This window comes from Oncorhynchus masou, unplaced genomic scaffold (genome assembly GCF_036934945.1).
Source record: "Oncorhynchus masou masou isolate Uvic2021 unplaced genomic scaffold, UVic_Omas_1.1 unplaced_scaffold_5215, whole genome shotgun sequence".
Classification (NCBI taxonomy): Eukaryota; Metazoa; Chordata; class Actinopteri; order Salmoniformes; family Salmonidae; genus Oncorhynchus; species Oncorhynchus masou.
The window spans coordinates 1-23,069 of record NW_027011623.1 but is presented as its reverse complement, the minus strand read 5'-3'; the positions used below and the strand labels follow the sequence as shown (position 1 = coordinate 23,069).

General features: G+C 38.7%; 1 protein-coding gene across 1 annotated transcript; it reads left to right on the top strand.

The window, feature by feature from the left end:
- Positions 1-153: 153 nt before the first annotated feature.
- On the top strand, positions 154-9,852 carry LOC135535862 (transmembrane protein 8B-like; the record flags this gene model as incomplete). The annotated part of the gene is made up of 4 exons (XM_064962283.1): positions 154-332; positions 2,375-2,521; positions 5,156-5,272; positions 7,230-9,852. Coding segments are annotated over 4 exons (734 nt in total), but the record flags the coding sequence as incomplete, so codon positions are not given.
- Between the last annotated feature and the right edge of the window lie 13,217 nt (positions 9,853-23,069).

Here is a 23,069-nt window from a genome sequence, read left to right as displayed (position 1 = left end):
GTGTGTGTGTGTTTATATATATATATATATATATCTCACAGTAGAGAAGAACAGGACAATAGGTTGGGGTTAGTGTATATAGTATATATAGTACATGTCGTGTGGTGGTGTACCTAATAAACTGGCCTCTGACTGTGTATATTGTGTGTTCAGGTTGGAGTGGGTGGGGCTGTACTGATGACATCACAGCCCAGTCGTACGGTCGTCAGCTGACAGCAGTTCTACTGCTCACGCTCAGTAACCTCCTCTTCATCCCGCCAATCGTCATCGCTGTCCGACGCTGTTACATCACTGAGGCCTCTGTCTACCTATTTACCATGTTCTTCTCTACTGTGAGTTATATATACACACTAACCCCAACCTATTTACCATGTTCTTCTCTACTGTGAGTTATATATATATATACAGTGCCTTGCGAAAGTATTCGGCCCCCTTGAACTTTGCGACCTTTTGCCACATTTCCAGGCTTCAAACATAAAGATATAAAACTGTATGTTTTTGTGAAGAATCATCAACAAGTGGGACACACTCATGAAGTGGAACGACATTTATTGGATATTTCAAACTTTTTAACAAATCAAAAACTGAAAAATTGGGCGTGCAAAATTATTCAGCCCCTTTACTTTCAGTGCAGCAAACTCTCTCCAGAAGTTCAGTGAGGATCTCTGAATGATCCAATGTTGACCTAAATGGCTAATGATGATAAATACAATCCACCTGTGTGTAATCAAGTCTCCGTATAAATGCACCTGCACTGTGATAGTCTCAGAGGTCCGTTAAAAGCGCAGAGAGCATCATGAAGAACAAGGAACACACCAGGCAGGTCCGAGATACTGTTGTGAAGAAGTTTAAAGCCGGATTTGGATACAAAAAGATTTCCCAAGCTTTAAACATCCCAAGGAGCACTGTGCAAGCGATAATATTGAAATGGAAGGTGTATCAGACCACAGCAAATCTACCAAGACCTGGCCGTCCCTCTAAACTTTCAGCTCATACAAGGAGAAGACTGATCAGAGATGCAGCCAAGAGGCCCATGATCACTCTGGATGAACTGCAGAGATCTACAGCTGAGGTGGGAGACTCTGTCCATAGGACAACAATCAGTCGTATATTGCACAAATCTGGCCTTTATGGAAGAGTGGCAAGAAGAAAGCCATTTCTGAAAGATATCCATAAAAAGTGTTGATTAAAGTTTGCCACAAACCACCTGGGAGACACACCAAACATGTGGAAGAAGGTGCTCTGGTCAGATGAAACCAAAATTGAACTTTTGGCAACAATGCAAAACGTAAAAGCAACACAGCTCATCACCCTGAACACATCATACCCACTGTCAAACATGGTGGTGGCAGCATCATGCTTTGGGCCTGCTTTTCTTCAGCAGGGACAGGGAAGATGGTTAAAATTGATGGGAAGATGGATGGAGCCAAATACAGGACCATTCTGGAAGAAAACCTGATGGAGTCTGCAAAAGACCTGAGACTGGGATGGAGATTTGTCTTCCAACAAGACAATGATCCAAAACATAAAGCAAAATCTACAATGGAATGGTTCAAAAATTAACATATCCAGGTGTTGGAATGGCCAAGTCAAAGTCCAGACCTGAATCCAATCGAGAATCTGTGGAAAGAACTGAAAACTGCTGTTCACAAATGCTCTCCATCCAACCTCACTGAGCTCGAGCTGTTTTGCAAGGAGGAATGGGAAAAAATTTCAGTCTCTCGATGTGCAAAACTGATAGAGACATACCCCAAGCGACTTACAGCTGAAATCGCAGCAAAAGGTGGCGCTACAAAGTATTACCTTAAGGGGGCTGAATAATTTTGCACGCCCAATTTTTCAGTTTTTGATTTGTTAAAAAAGTTTGAAATATCCAATAAATGTCGTTCCACTTCATGATTGTGTCCCACTTGTTGTTGATTCTTCACAAAAAAATACAGTTTTATATCTTTATGTTTGAAGCCTGAAATGTGGCAAAAGGTCGCAAAGTTCAAGGGGGCCGAATACTTTCGCAAGGCACTGTATATATATATATACACACTTACCCCAAGCCCCCAACCTATTGTCCCCTGTCCTCTTTTATATTGTCTTTATGCTCCCTCACATTTCAGTATCAATTCAAAGGGCTTTATTGTCACGGGAAACACACTGATGATATTTTTGCAGAATTCTCCATGCAGAGTCTCAATTTGGTGTTTGTCCCATTTTGTGAATTCTTGGTTGGTGAGAATTCTTGGTTGGTGAGCAGACCTCAGACCTCACAACCATAAAGGGCAAAGGTTCAACTGATTCAAGTATTTTTAGCCAAATTCTAATCTCCATCTCTTTGTATCTCGCTCCCTCTCTCATCCACTGTCTCCTCTCCTCTGTCTAGTTCTACCATGCATGTGACCAGCCAGGTTTAACAGTGATGTGTATCATGGATTACGACACTCTCCAGTACTGTGACTTCCTGGGTTCAGTCTGTTCTATCTGGGTCACTGTTCTCTGCATGGCCCGAGTCAGAGACACATTCAAACACGTACGTTAACACACACTCACAGACCGACTACACACACACTCACAGACCTACTACACACACACACACACACACACTCACAGACCAACTACACACACTCACAGACCAACTACACACACTCACAGACCAACTACACACACTCACAGACCAACTACACACACTCACAGACCAACTACACACACTCACAGACCAACTACACACACTCACAGACCAACTACACACACTCACAGACCAACTACACACACTCACAGACCAACTACACACACTCACAGACCAACTACACACACACACACTCACAGACCGACTACACACACACTCACAGACCTACTACACACACACACACACACTCACAGACCAACTACACACACTCACAGACCTACTACACACACACACACACTCACAGACCAACTACACACACTCACAGACCTACTACACACACACTCACAGACCTACTACACACACACACACACACACTCACAGACCAACTACACACACTCACAGACCTACTACACACACACACACACTCACAGACCAACTACACACACTCACAGACCTACTACACACACACTCACAGACCTACTACACACACTCACAGACCAACTACACACACTCACAGACCGACTACACACACTCACAGACCTACTACACACACACACACACTCACAGACCAACTACACACACTCACAGACCAACTACACACATACTCACAGACCAACTACACACATACTCACAGACCTACTACACACACACACTTACAGACCTACTACACACACACACTTACAGACCTACTACACACACACACTTACAGACCTACTACACACACACACACACTCACAGACCAACTACACACACTCACAGACCTACTACACATATACTCACAGACCTACTACACATACACACTTACAGACCTACTACACATACACACTTACAGACCTACTACACATACACACTTACAGACCTACTACACATACACACTCACAGACCTACTACACATACACACTCACAGACCTACTACACATACACACTTACAGACCTACTACACATACACACTTACAGACCTACTACACACACACACTTACAGACCTACTACACACACACACTTACAGACCTACTACACACGCACACTTACAGACCTACTACACACGCACACTTACAGACCTACTACACACGCACACTCACAGACCTACTACACACGCACACTCACAGACCTACTACACACGCACACTCACAGACCTACTACACACGCACACTCACGGACCTACTACACACGCACACTCACAGACCTACTACACACGCACACTCACGGACCTACTACACACGCACACTCACGGACCTACTACACACACACACTCACGGACCTACTACACACGCACACTCACGGACCTACTACACACGCACACTCACGGACCTACTACACACACACACTCACGGACCTACTACACACACACACTAACGGACCTACTACACACACACACTTACAGACCTACTACACACACACACACACTTACAGACCTACTACACACACACACACACACTTACAGACCTACTACACACACACACACTTACAGACCTACTACACACACACACACACACACACACACACACACACACACACTTACAGACCTACTACACACACACACACACACACACAGACCTACTACACACACACTCACATACCTACTACACACACTCACAGACCTACTACACACACACACACACACACACAGACCTACTACAAACACACACACACACACTCACAGACCTACTACACACACACACTTACAGACCTACTACACACACACACTTACAGACCTACTACACACACACACTTACAGACCTACTACACACACACACACACACACACACACACACACACACACACACACACACACACTCACAGACCTACTACACACACACACACACTCACAGACCTACTGCACACACACTCACAGACCTACTACACACACTCACATTCAGACCTACTACAAACACACACTCTCACAGACCTACTACACACACACACACTCACAGACCTACTACACACACACACACTCACAGACCTACTACACACACACACTCACTCACAGACCTACTGCACACACACTCACATACCTACTACACACACACACTCACAGACTACTACACACACACACTCACAGACTACTACACACACACACTTACAGACCTACTACAAACACACACACTCAGACCTACTACACACACACACTCTCAGACCTACTACAAACACACACTCACAGACCTACTACAAACACACACATTGACAGACCTACTACAAACACACACATTGACAGACCTACTACAAACACACACACTGACAGACCTACTACAAACACACACTCACAGACCTACTACAAACACACACATTGACAGACCTACTACAAACACACACACTGACAGACCTACTACAAACACACACACTGACAGACCTACTACAAACACACACACACACACACACACTCACAGACCTACTACAAACACACACACTCACAGACCTACTACAAACACACAGACACTCACAGACAGACCTACTACAAACACACACACACACTCACAGACAGACCTACTACAAACACACTCAGACTTGATATGTGATGCTAACGCTTGTTGTGTGTGTAGATGTTGTTCATGCTCGGTACTCTGCTGATAGCGATGTCCATGCAGCTGGACCGGAGAGGACTGTGGAACATGCTGGGACCCATCCTCTGTGCTGTACTGGCCATGGTGACCTCCTGGGTAACTATATATCCATGTATCCATGGTGACCTCCTGGGTAACTATACATCCATGGTGACCTCCTGGGTAACTATATATCCATGTATCCATGGTGACCTCCTAGGTAACTATACATCCATGGTGACCTCCTGGGTAACTATATATCCATGTATCCATGGTGACCTCCTGGGTAACTATACATCCATGTATCCATGGTGATCTCCTGGGTAACTATACATCCATGGTGACCTCCTGGGTAACTATACATCCATGTATCCATGGTGACCTCCTGGGTAACAACACATCCATACATTCAGTACCAGTCAAAAGTTTGGACACACCTACTCATTCCAGGGTTTTTCTTTATTTGTACTATTTTCTACCATGTAGAAATATGGATTCATGGAGTAACCAAAAAAGTGTGAAACAAATTGAAATATATTTGAGATTCCACCCTTTGCCTTTGACAGCTTTGCATACTCTTGGCATTCTATCAACCAGCTTCATGAGGTAGTCACCTGGAATGCATTTCAATGAACAGGTGTCTTGTTAGTTTGTGGAATTTCTTTCCTTAATGCGTTTCATCCAATCAGTTGTGTTGTTAGGGGTGCAGAAGATAGCCGTATTTGGTAAAAGACCAAGTCCATATTTTGGCTCAAACAACAACAAAGAGAAACGACATCAATACTTTAGGACATGAAGTTCAGTCAATCCGGAAAATGTCATGAACTTTGAAAGTTTCTTCAAGTTCAGTGGCCAAAACCATCAAGCACTATGATGAAACTGTCTCTCATGAGGACCACCACAGGAAAGGAAGACCCAGAGTTACCTCTGCTGCAGAGGATAAGTTCATTAGAGTTAACTGACTCAGAAATTGCAGCACAAATAAATGCTTCACAGAGTTCAAGTAACAGACACATCTCAACATCAACTGTTCAGATGAGACTGCGTGAATCAGGCCTTCATGGTCGAATTGCTGTAAAGAAACCACTACTAAAGGACACCATGAAGAAGAAGAGACTTGCTTGGGCCAAGAAACACGAGCAATAGACATTAGACCGGTGGAAATCTGTCCTTTGGTCTGATGAGTCCAAATTTTTGGTTCCAACTTATGTCTTTGTGGGACACAGAGTAGGTGAACTGAACAGATGATAAATAAATAAAACATAATTACAACGCAACACTAATTACAACACAACCATCCAATGTTGTTAAACAGAACTTCTGCCGGAACTCAGTGAAAATACACCTGTGAAAAACCGTGAAGCATGGAGGAGGAGGTGTGATGGTGCTTTGCTAGTGACACTGTCAGTTATTTATTTAGAATTCAAGTCACACTTAACCAGCATGTGGCTACCACAGCATTCTGCAGCAATATGCCATCCCATCTGGTTTGAGCATAGCGGGACCATCATTTGTTTTTCAACAGGACAATGACCTAAAACACACCTCCAGGCTGTGTAAGGGCTATTTGACCAAGAAGGAGAGTGATGGAGTGCTGCATCAGATGACCTGGCTTCCACAATCACCCAACCCCAACCCAAATTAGTTGATTTGGGCTGAGTTGGACCACAGAGTGAAGGAAAAGCAGCCAACAAGTGCTCAGCATATGTGGGACCTCCTTCAAGACTGTTTGAAAAGCATTCCTGAAGCTGGTTGAAAGAATGCCAAGAGTGTGCAAAGCTGTCATCAAGGCAAAGGTTGGATACTTTGAAGAATCTCAAATATAGTATATATTTTGATTTGTTTAACACTTTTTTGGTTACTACATGATTCCATATGTGTTATTTCATAGTTTTGATGTCTTCACTATTATGCTACAATGTAGAAGATAGTCAAAATAAAGAAAAACCCTGGAATGAGTAGGTGTGTCCAAACTGTTGACTGTTACTGTATATCGAGGGCTGAAGAGGAGACAGTGTTTTAGCCTCCTGCCAGGTTAAGGTTGTGTGTAACTGTATAATGTGTGTGTTTCCAGGTGTATCGAGGGCTGAAGAGGAAACAGTGCTACCCCCCCTCTTGGCGGCGTTGGGTACTGTTTCTCCTCCCAGGCCTGGCCTCAGCGCTGGTCGGTGTGTGTGTGTACGTGTTTGCTGAGACGGAGGACAACTACCTGTACACACACTCTCTATGGCACGTCCTGGTTGCCTCTAGTGTGGTGTTCCTTCTGCCTCCCAGAGAGACAGACTCCATGAACACCTGGAGCCCTGGAGTCTGTGGTTACACACTCTGTCACAGCACCAAGGAGGAACTATATACTGTCACTTGACCTCTGACCCTGGACCTGTGGAGACCAACACTGTCACATAGGTTTAAGGCTGTGACCATACCAGTATTGACAGATTTGTTTTCCATGGCAAAAATGAATATCTGAAACAGACAACTCTTTTGTCCTTTAATAACCTGCTGGATGTAAAATCTAGTGTTTTATAGCCTGGAAAAACATTAATGAAACATAATGATGTTTAATAACCCGCTGGATGTAAAATCTAGTGTTTTATAGCCTGGAAAAACATTAATGAAAACATAATGATGTTTAATAAATGCTGGATGTAAAAATCTAGTGTTTTATAGCCTGGAAAAAATGAATGAAAACATAATGATGTTTAATACCCCGCTGGATGTAAAATCTAGTGTTTTATAGCCTGGAAAAACATTAATGAAAACATAATGATGTTTAATAACCCGCTGGATGTAAAATCTAGTGTTTTATAGCCTGGAAAACATTGATAAAAACATAATGATGTTTAATAACCCGCTGGATGTAAAATCTAGTGTTTTATAGCCTGGAAGAACATTAATGAAAACATAATGATGTTTAATAACGAGCTGGATGTAAAATCTAGTGTTTTATAGCCTGGAAAAACATGAATGAAAACATAATGATGTTTAATAACCCGCTGAATGTAAAATCTAGTGTTTTATAGCCTGGAAAAACATTAATAAAAACATAATGATGTTTAATAACCCGCTGGATGTAAAATCTAGTGTTTTATAGCCTGAAAAACATTAATGAAAACATAATGATGTTTAATAACCCGCTGGATGTAAAATCTAGTGTTTTATAGCCTGGGAAAACATTAATGAAAACATAATGATGTTTAATAACCCGCTGGATGTAAAATCTAGTGTTTTATAGCCTGGGAAAACATTAATGAAAACATAATGATGTTTAATAACCCGCTGGATGTAAAATCTAGTGTTTTATAGTCTGGAAAAATATTAATGAAAACATAATGATGTTTCCAATATTAGTGCTGTTTTCCTAAAGAAGTTACATCCTCTTGGTGTTTCCTTGATACTATGAAGTAATACTGGTGTGGTCCCAGCTCTGCTCGCTGTGTGTGTGTGTATATAATCCTGGTGTGGTCCCAGTATGTATATATATATATGACATATATTTCTGGTTAAGGATATGAATGTTTTCATAATAATATATTTATATGACATCACTGCCTGCTAATCCATCATGTCTTGCCCCTCCCTCTTCCTCCTTTCCTCCTCGTCCTCCTCTAGTTTAGATTCACTACTAGATAGAGGAGGACTGCTAGTAAAATCAGGGGTGAGTGTAATTAACTTGCAGAAACAGAAGTGTTTCGGGCCTCCAGAACCAGAACTGAACAGCCCTGAGTAAAGAATAGTGCCAGATTCTAGCAATTAAGATGTTTTTTCTCATTGATACAATTTATTTCTCTGTGTGTAGTTTTGAGGAGGTTAAAAGTTGTTTCACGAGTCAATGCTAACTAGCATTAGCAGAATGAGTGGAAGTCTACCAGCACAGCTACAACCTGTAGACTGACGTTATCTGTCTCGATTCAAACACTGTAATGGTATATTTACTCAAAGGAACCCTTTCCCTTGAGCAAGGCAGTTTACCCCCAACAACAACTGCTCCCTGGGTGCCGATGTTGTGGACGTTGATTAAGGCAGCCACCCCCCCGCACCTCTGATTCAAATGGGTTAAATGCATTCACCCCCACCCCGCACCTCTGATTCAAATGGGTTAAATGCATTCAGCCCCCCCCGCACCTCTGATTCAAATGGGTTAAATGCATTCAGCTCCCCCCGCACCTCTGATTCAAATGGGTTAAATGCATTCAGCCCCCCCCCGCACCTCTGATTCAAATGGGTTAAATGCATTCAGCTGTACAACTGACTAGGGTTCCCTTTCCCACACCTCAATGGGCCCTGTTCCAATTCTATATCCTCCCTCCATTCCTTACTCCCTTCCTTCTCCTTAAAGCACTTTAATGACTAATGACTAAGTGTAATAATGTAATTTTAATGACATCTAAATGTAATTTGTGTAGAGGTCTTTCTCTGAATGTGTATTTTGAAACAAATCAGATGGTGTATCCAGTGCCTCTCCACTCTCTGTTCTGCAAGACCAGTTCCACCATTCTTCTTATCCTCTGGTCATACTGCTTTTATTTCACAATGATATTGAGTTAGAATGAAGCATTTTAATGTTCTGGTGTTGGGTTAATAATAATGTTTTTATGTTCTGAAAGAGTTTTTGATCCCTCATGATCACATGTTATGTTAATGAGATGTTAATGTAATGTTTCTGATATGGTAAATATAGGTACATTTTCATGGGATGCTGATGGACTTTTCCTCTGATACTTTACATGTTTTATGTGCGGCTAGACATTCTAGACATTCTACCGTCCATCTAGACATTCTACCGTGCATCTAGACATTCTAGACATTCTACCGTGCATCTAGACATTCTAGACATTCTACCGTGCATCTAGACATTCTAGACATTCTACTGTGCATCTAGACATTCTACCGTTCATCTAGACATTCTACCATCCATATAGACATTCTACCGTGCGGCTAGAGATTCTACCGTGCGGCTAGACATTCTATCATCCATCTAGACATTCTACCGTGCATCTAGACATTCTACCATGCATCTAGACATTCTACAGTTCATCTAGAAATTCTACCGTTCATCTAGACATTCTACCGTTCATCTAGACATTCTACCGTTCATCTAGACATTCTACCGTCCATCTAGACATTCTACCGTCCATCTAGACATTCTACCGTCCATCTAGACATTCTACCGTCCATCTAGACATTCTACCGTCCATCTAGACATTCTACCGTGCATCTAGACATTCTACCGTGCATCTAGACATTCTACCGTGCATCTAGACATTCTACCGTGCATCTAGACATTCTACCGTGCATCTAGACATTCTACCGTTCATCTAGACATTCTACCGTCCATATAGACATTCTACCGTGCGGCTAGAGATTCTACCGTGCGGCTAGAGATTCTACCGTGCGGCTAGACATTCTATCATCCGGCTAGACATTCTATCATCCATCTAGACATTCTACCGTGCATCTAGACATTCTACCATGCATCTAGACATTCTACAGTTCATCTAGAAATTCTACCGTTCATCTAGACATTCTACCGTTCATCTAGACATTCTACCGTCCATCTAGACATTCTACCGTCCATCTAGACATTCTACCGTCCATCTAGACATTCTACCGTGCATCTAGACATTCTACCGTGCATCTAGACATTCTACCGTGCATCTAGACATTCTACCGTTCATCTAGACATTCTACCATCCATATAGACATTCTACCGTGCGGCTAGAGATTCTACCGTGCGGCTAGACATTCTATCATCCATCTAGACATTCTACCGTGCATCTAGACATTCTACCATGCATCTAGACATTCTACAGTTCATCTAGAAATTCTACCGTTCATCTAGACATTCTACCGTTCATCTAGACATTCTACCGTCCATCTAGACATTCTACCGTCCATCTAGACATTCTACCGTCCATCTAGACATTCTACCGTCCATCTAGACATTCTACCGTGCATCTAGACATTCTACCGTGCATCTAGACATTCTACCGTACATCTAGACATTCTACCGTACATCTAGACATTCTACAGAGCCATCTAGACATTCTACCGTGCAGCTGAACATTCTACATGCAGCTAGACATTCTACCGTGCAGCTAGACATTCTACCGTTCGTCTAGACATTCTACCGTTCGTCTAGACATTCTACATTCGTCTAGACATTCTCACAGTCGTCTAGACTACTGCAGTAACGTCTAGACATTCTACCGTGCATCTAGACATCTAGACAGTCATAAACGCCCTTCCATCCCCATTCTCCATGGCAACATGATCTAGTACAAGTAGGACTGTTTCCATAGCGCCCTTCCATCCTTGTCTCCATGGAAACATGCTCTGGTATGGTAGGACTGTTTACATAAAACACTATGTGATGTCGTTTGTGTGATGCTGTTCAGCATTGATTGGTGTATGTTTGTGTGTGATTCACCAGAGGAAGTAAGATTGGAGGATTACCCATAATCCCTGCTACAGTGTGCTCATCTAGACAGTGTGTGTGTGCTTGGTATCCAGCTGTGTGTGTTAATCTGTTTACATCCATTAGGGGAATCTGATGGATTCTCTGGACCTGCAGGGCTGTTAAATAATGAATATAACCTCTTCCTCACATTAACACAATAACATGAATAGAACCTCTTCCTCACGTTAACATGAATAGAACCTCGTGTTGACAAACAGTAACATGAATAGAACCTCTTCCTCACGTTAACATGAATAGAACCTCATGTTAACACACAGGAACATGAACAGAACCTCATGTTAACACACAGTAACATGTATCTATCACAACACAGAGTTACCTATCTAATACAACACAGAGTTACCTATCTAATACTACACAGTTATCGAATACAACACAGAGTTCCCTATCGAATACAACACAGAGTTCCCTATCGAATACAACACAGAGTTCCTATCGAATACAACACAGAGTTCCCTATCGAATACAACACAGAGTTCCCTATCGAATACAACACAAGAGTTACCTATCGAATTCAACACAGTTATGTAATACAACACAGAGTTACCTATCTAATACAACACAGTTATCTAATACAACACAGAGTTACCTAATACAACACAAAGTTACCTAATATAACACAAAGTTACCTATCGAATACAACACAGTTATGTAATACAACACAGTTACCTATCTAATACAACAGAGTTACCTAATACAACACAAAGTTACCTAATATAACACAAAGTTACCTAATATAACACAAAGTTACCTATCTAATACAACACAGTTATGTAATACCACAGTTACCTATCGAATACAACACAGTTACCTATCTAATACAACACAGTTACCGATCTAATACAACACAGAGTTACCTATCTAATACAACACAGAGTTACCTAATATAACACAAAGTTACCTATCGAATACAACACAGTTATCTAATACATCACAGTTACCTATCTAATACAACACAGAGTTCCCTATCGAATACAACACAGTTATGTAATACAACACAGAGTTACCTATCTAATACAACACAGAGTTACCTATCTAATACAACACAGTTATCTAATACAACACAGAGTTACCTAATATAACACAAAGTTACCTAATATAACACAAAGTTACCTATCGAATACAACACAGTTATGTAATACAACACAGTTACCTATCTAATACAACACAGAGTTACCTAATATAACACAAAGTTACCTATCGAATACAACACAGAGTTACCTATCGAATACAACACAGAGTTACCTAATATAACACAAAGTTACCTATCGAATACAACACAGTTATGTAATACAACACAGTTACCTATCTAATACAACACAGTTACCTAATACAACACAAAGTTACCTATCGAATACAACACAGAGTTACCTATCGAATACAACACAGAGTTACCTATCTAATACAACACAGTTATGTAATACAACACAGACTTACCTATCTAATACAACACAGTTATCTAATACAACACAGAGTTACCTATCTAATACTACACAGTTATCTAATACAACACAGAGTTCCCTATGAATACAACACAGAGTTCCCTATCGAGATACAACACACAGAGTTCCCTATCGAATACAAATACAGAGTTCCCTATCGAATACAACACAGTTATGTAATACAACACAGAGTTACCTATCTAATACATCACAGTTACCTATCTAATACATTTAACATTTACATTTAAGTCATTTAGCAGACGCTCTTATCCAGAGCGACTTACAAATTGGACACAAAGTTACCTATCGAATACAACACAGTTATGAAATACAACACAGAGTTACCTATCTAATACAACACAGTTATCTAATACAACACAGAGTTACCTATCTAATACAACACAGTTGTCTAATACAACACAGTTACCTATCTAATACAACACAGAGTTACCTATCGAATACAACACAGTTATCTAATACAACACAGAGTTACCTATCTAATACAACACAGTTATCTAATACAAAACAGAGTTACCTATCTAATACATCAGTTACCTATCTAATACAACACAGAGTTACCTATCTAATACAACACAGTTATCTAATACAACACAGTTACCTATCTAATACAACACAGTTACCTATCGAATACAACACAGTGTTCCCTATCGAATACAACACAGAGTTCCTATCGAATACAACACAGAGTTCCCTATCGAATACAACACAGAGTTCCCTATCGAATACAACACAGAGTTCCCTATCGAATACAACACAGTTAGGTAACTCTGTGTTGTATTACATAACTGTTGTATTCGATAGGTAACTCAGGTAATACAACACAATCTAATACAACACAGTTATCTAATACAACACAGTTACCTATCTAATACAAGACAGTTACCTATCTAATACAACACAGAGTTACCTATCTAATACAACACGGTTACCTATCTAATACATCACAGTTACCTATCTAATACATCACAGTTACCTATCTAATACAACACAGAGTTACCTATCTAATACAACACAGTTATCTAATACAACACAGAGTTACCTATCGAATACAACACAGTGTTACCTATCGAATACAACACAGTGTTCCTATCGAATACAACACAGTGTTCCCTATCGAATACAACACAGTGTTCCCTATCGAATACAACACAGAGTTCCCTATCGAATACAACACAGAGTTCCTATCGAATACAACACAGAGTTCCTATCGAATACAACACAGAGTTCCCTATCGAATACAACACAGAGTTCCCTATCGAATACAACACAGAGTTCCCTATCGAATACAACACAGAGTTCCCTATCGAATACAACACAGAGTTCCTATCGAATACAACACAGAGTTCCTATCGAATACAACACAGGTTCCCTATCGAATACAACACAGAGTTCCCTATCGAATACAACACAGAGTTCCCTATCGAATACAACACAGAGTTCCCTATCGAATACAACACAGAGTTCCCTATCGAATACAACACAGAGTTCCCTATCGAATACAACACAGAGTTACCTAATATAACACAAGTTACCTATCGAATACAACACAGTAATGTAATACAACACAGAGTTACCTATCTAATACAACACAGTTACCTATCTAATACAACACAGTTACATATCTAATACAACACAGAGTTACCGAATACAACACAGAGTTACCTATCGAATACAACACAGTTACCTATCGAATACAACACAGAGTTACCTATCGAATACAACACAGTAATGTAATACAACACAGAGTTACCTATCTAATACAACACAGTTACCTATCTAATACAACACAGAGTTACCGAATACAACACAGAGTTACCTATCTAATACAACAGAGTTACCTATCTAATACAACACAGTTACCTATCTAATACAACACAGTTACCTATCTAATACAACACAGTTACCTATCTAATACAACACAGTTACCTATCGAATACAACACAGTTACCTATCGAATACAACACAGTTACCTATCTAATACAACACAGTTGTCTAATACAACACAGTTACCTATCTAATACAACACAGTTGTCTAATACAACACAGTTACCTATCTAATACAACACAGTTACCTATCTAATACAACACAGTTATCTAATACAACACAGAGTTACCTATCTAATACAACACAGTTACCTATCTAATACACCACAGAGTTACCTATCGAATACAACACAGTTAGGTAACTCTGTGTTGTATTACATTACTGTGTTGTATTCGATAGGTAACTCTGTGTTGTATTCGATAGTTAACTCAGGTAATACAACACAATCTAATACAACACAGTTATCTAATACAACACAGTTACCTATCTAATACAACACAGTTATCTAATACAACACAGAGTTCCCTATCTAATACAACACAGTTACCTATCTAATACACCACAGAGTTACCTGTCGAATACAACACAGTTAGGTAACTCTGTGTTGTATTACATAACTGTGTTGTATTCGATAGGTAACTCTGTGTTGTATTCGATAGTTAACTCAGGTAATACAACACAATCTAATACAACACAGTTATCTAATACAACACAGTTATCTAATACAACACAGAGTTACCTATCTAATACAACACAATCTAATACAAGACAGTTACCTATCTAATACAACACAGAGTTACCTATCTAATACAACACGGTTACCTAATACAACACAGAGTTCCCTATCTAATACAACACAGTTATCTAATACAAAACAGAGTTACCTATCTAATACATCACAGTTACCTATCTAATACAACACAGAGTTACCTATCTAATACAACACAGTTATCTACTACAACACAGGGTTACCTATCTAATACAACACAGTTATCTAATACAACACAGTTACCTATCTAATACAACACAGTTACCTATCGAATACAACTCAGTTATCTAATACAACACAGAGTTCCCTATCGAATACAACACAGAGTTCCCTATCGAATACAACACAGAGTTCCCTATCGAATACAACACAGAGTTCCCTATCTAATACAACACAGAGTTACCTATCTAATACAACACAGAGTTACCTAATATAACACAAAGTTAATACAACACAGTTATGTAATACAACACAGAGTTACCTATCTAATACAACACAGTTACCTATCTAATACAACACAGAGTTACTGAATACAACACAGAGTTACCTATAGAATACAACAGAGTTACCTATAGAATACAAATAGAGTTACCTATAGAATACAACACAAAGTTCCCTATCGAATACAACACAGGAGTTCCCTATCGATACAACACAGAGTTCCTATCAATACAACACAGAGTTCCCTATCTAATACAACACAGTTCCCTAATACAACACAGTTACCTATCGAATACAACACAGAGTTACCTATCGAATACAACCCAGAGTTACCTATCGAATACAACACAGTTATGTAATACAACACAGTTACCTATCTAATAGAACACAGAGTTACCTATCTAATACAACACAGAGTTACCGAATACAACACAGAGTTACCTATCTAATACAACACAGAGTTACCTATCGAATACAACACAGAGTTACCTATCGAATACAACACAGTTATCTAACTCTGTGTTGAACACAGACTGTGTTGTATTCGATAGTTACTCTGTGTTGTATTCGATAGTTAACTCAGGTAATACAACATCTAATACAACACAGTTATCTAATACAAAACAGAGTTACCTATCTAATACATCACAGTTACCTATCTAATACAACACAGAGTTACCTATCTAATACAACACAGTTATCTAATACATCACAGTTACCTATCTAATACAACACAGTTATCTAATACAACACAGAGTTACCTATCTAATACAACACAGTTATTAATACAACACAGAGTTACCTATCGAATACAACACAGAGTTCCTATCGAATACAACACAGAGTTCCCTATCGAATACAACACAGAGTTCCCTATCGAATACAACACAGAGTTCCCTATCGAATACAACACAGAGTTCCCTATCGAATACAACACAGAGTTCCCTATCTAATACAACACAGAGTTCCCTATCGAATACAACACAGAGTTCCCTATCTAATACAACACAGAGTTCTATCGAATACAACACAGAGTTCCCTATCGAATACAACACAGAGTTCCCTATCGAATACAACACAGAGTTCCCTATCGAATTAACACAGTTATCTAATACAACAGAGTTACCTATCTAATACAACACAGAGTTACTATCTAATATAACACAAAGTTACCTATCGAATACAACACAGTAATGTAATACAACACAGAGTTACCTATCTAATACAACACAGAGTTACCGAATACAACACAGAGTTACCGAATACAACACAGTTACCTATCTAATACAACACAGAGTTACCTATCGAATACAACACAGTTACCTATCTACAACACAGTTACCTATCGAATACAACACAGAGTTACCTCTCGAATACAACACAGTTATCTAATACAACACAGAGTTACCTATCTAATACAACAGTTGTCTAATACAACACAGTTACCTATCTAATACAACACAGAGTTACCTATCTAATACAACACAGTTATCTAATACAACACAGAGTTACCTATCTAATACAACACAGTTACCTATCTAATACACCACAGAGTTACCTATCGAATACAACACAGTTAGGTAACTCTGTGTTGTATTACATAACTGTGTTGTATTCGATAACACTGTGTTATATTCAATAGTTAACTCAGGTAATACACACAATCTAATACAACACAGTTATCTAATACAACACAGTTACCTATCTAATACAACACAGTTATCTAATACAACACAGTTATCTAATACAACACAGAGTTCCTATCTAATACAACACAGTTACCTATCTAATACACCACAGAGTTACCTATCGAATACAACACAGTTACCTAATTACATAACTGTGTTGTATTGAGAGTAACCTGTGTTGTATCGATAGTTAACTCAGGTAATACAACACAATCTAATACAACACAGTTACCTATCTAATACAACACGGTTACCTATCTAATACAACACAGTTATCTAATACAACACGGTTACCTATCTAATACAACACAGTTATCTAATACTTAACAGAGTTACCTATCTAATACATCACAGTTACCTATCTAATACAACACAGTTACCTATCTGATACAACACAGAGTTACCTATCTAATACAACACAGAGTTACCTATCTAATACAACACAGAGTTACCTAATACAACACAGAGTTACCTATCTAATACAACACAGAGTTACCTATCTAAAGTACCTATAGAGTTAACACTTATCTAATACAACACAGTTACCTATCTAATACAACACAGTTACCTATCTAATACAACACAGAGTTCCCTAATACAACACAGAGTTCCCTATCGAATACACAACAGAGTTACCTATCTAATACAACACAGAGTTACCTATCTAATACAACACAGAGTTACCTATCTAATACAACACAGAGTTCCTATCGAATACAACAATACAACCCAGAGTTCCCTATCGAATACAACACAGAGTTCCCTATCGAATACAACACAGAGTTCCCTTCATCTAATACAACACAGAGTTCCCTATCTAATACAACACAGAGTTCCCTATCTGATACAACACAGAGTTCCTATCGAATACAACACAGAGTTCCCTATCGAATACAACACAGAGTTCCCTATCTGATACAACACAGAGTTCCTATCTGAATACAACACAGAGTTCCCCTATCGAATACAACACAGAGTTCCCTATCTGATACAACACAGTTATCTAATACAACACAGAGTTACCTATCTAATACAACACAGTTACCTATCTAATACAACACAGTTATCTAATACAACACAGTTACCTATCTAATACAACACAGGGTTACCTATCTAATACAACACAGGGTTACCTATCTAATACAACACAGAGTTCCCTATCTAATACAACACAGTTATCTAATACTTAACAGAGTTACCTATCTAATACATCAGAGTTACCTATCTAATACAACACAGTTACCTATCTAATACAACACAGAGTTACCTATCTAATACAACACAGTTACCTATCTAATACAACACAGAGTTACCTAATATAACACAGAGTTACCTATCTAATACAACACATTTACCTAATACAACTCAGAGTTACCTATCTAATACAACTCAGAGTTACCTATCTAATACAACACAGAGTTACCTATCTAATACAACACAGAGTTACCTATCTAATACAACACAGAGTTACCTATCTAATACAACACAGAGTTATCTAATACAACACAGAGTTACCTATCTAATACAACACAGTTACCTATCTAATACAACACAGAGTTACCGAATACAACACAGAGTTACCTATCTAATACAACACAGAGTTACCTATCTAATACAACACAGAGTTACCTATCTAATACAACACAGAGTTACCTAATATAACACAAAGTTACCTATCGAATACAACACATTTATCTAATACAACACAGTTACCTATCTAATACAACACAGTTACCGATCTAATACAACACAGAGTTCCCTAATACAACACAGAGTTCCCTATCGAATACAACACAGAGTTCCCTATCGAATACAACACAGAGTTCCCTATCTAATACAACACAGAGTTACCTATCTAATACAACACAGAGTTACCTATCTAATACAACACAAAGTTACCTATCGAATACAACACAGAGTTACCGAATACAACACAGAGTTACCTATCTAATACAACACAGAGTTCCCTATCGAATACAACACAGAGTTCCCTATCTAATACAACACAGAGTTACCTATCTAATACAACACAGAGTTACCTATCTAATACAACACAAAGTTACCTATCGAATACAACACAGAGTTCCCTATCGAATACAACACAGAGTTACCGAATACAACACAGAGTTACCTATCTAATACAACACAGAGTTACCTAATATAACACAAAGTTACCTATCGAATACAACACATTTATCTAATACAACACAGTTACCTATCTAATACAACTCAGAGTTACCGAATACAACACAGAGTTACCGAATACAACACAGAGTTACCTATCTAATACAACACAGAGTTACCTAATATAACACAAAGTTACCTATCGAATACAACACATTTATCTAATACAACACAGTTACCTATCTAATACAACACAGTTACCGATCTAATACAACACAGAGTTCCCTAATACAACACAGAGTTCCCTACTCGAATACAACACAGAGTTCCCTATCGAATACAACACAGAGTTCCCTATCGAATACAACACAGAGTTCCCTATCGAATACAACACAGAGTTCCCTATCGAATACAACACAGAGTTCCCTATCGAATACAACACAGAGTTCCCTATCGAATACAACACAGAGTTCCCTATCGAATACAACACAGAGTTCCCTATCGAATACAACACAGAGTTCCCTATCGAATACAACACAGAGTTCCCTATCGAATACAACACAGAGTTCCCTATCGAATACAACACAGAGTTCCCTATCGAATACAACACAGAGTTCCCTATCTAATACAACACAGAGTTACCTATCTAATACAACACAAAGTTACCTATCGAATACAACACAGAGTTCCCTATCGAATACAACACAGAGTTCCCTATCGAATACAACACAGAGTTACCTATCGAATACAACACAGTTATCTAATACAACACAGAGTTACCTATCTAATACAACACAATCTAATACAAGACAGTTACCTATCTAATACAACACAGAGTTACCTATCTAATACAACACAGAGTTACCTATCTAATACAACACGGTTACCTATCTAATACAACACAGTTATCTAATACAACACAGTTATCTAATACAAAACAGAGTTACCTATCTAATACATCACAGTTACCTATCTAATACAACACAGTTATCTACTACAACACAGGGTTACCTATCTAATACAACACAGTTATCTAATACAACACAGTTATCTAATACAACACAGTTACCTATCTAATACAACACAGTTACCTATCGAATACAACAGTTACCTATCGAATACAACTCAGTTATCTAATACAACACAGAGTTACCTATCTAATACAACACAGAGTTACCTATCTAATACAACACAGTTACCTATCTAATACAACACAGAGTTCCCTATCTAATACAACACAGTGTTCCCTATCGAATACAACACAGAGTTCCCTATCGAATACAACACAGAGTTCCCTATCGAATACAACACAGAGTTCCCTATCGAATACAACACAGAGTTCCCTATCGAATACAACACAGTTAGGTAACTCTGTGTTGTATTACATAACTGTTGTATTCGATAGGTAACTCAGGTAATACAACACAATCTAATACAACACAGTTATCTAATACAACACAGTTACCTATCTAATACAAGACAGTTACCTATCTAATACAACACAGAGTTACCTATCTAATACAACACGGTTACCTATCTAATACAACACAGTTACCTATCTAATACATCACAGTTACCTATATAATACAACACAGTTATCTAATACAACACAGAGTTACCTATCTAATACAACACAGTTATCTAATACAACACAGAGTTACCTATCTAATACAACACAGTTATCTAATACAACACAGAGTTACCTATCGAATACAACACAGAGTTACCTATCGAATACAACACAGTGTTCCCTATCGAATACAACACAGTGTTCCCTATCAATCTAACTTACAGAGGTGCCCTATCGAATACAACACAGTGTTCCTATCGAATACAACACAGTGTTCCCTACTCGAATACAACACAGAGTTCCCTATCGAATACAACATACAGAGTTCCCTATCGAATACAACACAGAGTTCCTAACGAATACAACACAGAGTTCCCTATCGAATACAACACAGAGTTCCCTATCGAATACAACACAGAGTTCTATCGAATACAACACAGAGTTCCCTATCGAATACAACACAGAGTTCCCTATCGAATACAACACAGAGTTCCCTATCGAATACAACACAGAGTTCCCTATCTAATACAACACAGAGTTCCCTATCTAATACAACACAGAGTTACCTATCTAATACAACACAGAGTTACCTAATATAACACAAAGTTACCTATCGAATACAACACAGTTACCTATCGAATACAACACAGAGTTACCTAATATAACACAAAGTTACCTATCGAATACAACACAGTTACCTATCGAATACAACACAGAGTTACCTATCGAATACAACACAGAGTTACCTACTCGAATACAACACAGTTAGGTAACTCTGTGTTGTATTACATAACTGTGTTGTATTCGATAGGTAACTCTGTGTTGTATTACATATCTAATACAACACAGAGTTACCTTTCTTATACAACACAGTTATGTAATACAACACAGAGTTACCTAACTGTGTTGTATTCGATAGGTAACTGTGTGTTGTATTCGATAGGTAACTGTGTGTTGTATTAGATATGTAATACAACACAGTTACCTATCGAATACAACACAGTTGTCTAATACAACAGAGTTACCTATCTAATACAACACAGTTATCTAATACAACACAGAGTTACCTATCTAATACAACAGAGTTGTCTAATACAACACAGTTACCTATCTAATACAACACAGAGTTACCTATCTAATACAACACAGTTGTCTAATACAACACAGTTACCTATCTAATACAACACAGAGTTACCTATCGAATACAACACAGTTAGGTAACTCTGTGTTGTATTACATAACTGTGTTGTATTGATAGGTAACTCTGTGTTAGTATTGACAGTTAACTCAGGTAATACAACACAATCTAATACAACACAGTTGTCTAATACAACAGAGTTACCTATCTAATACAACACAGTTATCTAATACAACACAGTTACCTATCTAATACAACACAGTTGTCTAATACAACAGATTTACCTATCTAATACAACACAGTTATCTAATACAACACAGTTATCTAATACAACACAGAGTTACCTATCTAATACAACACAGTTACCGAATACAACACAGAGTTCCCTACTCGAATACAACACAGACTTACCTAT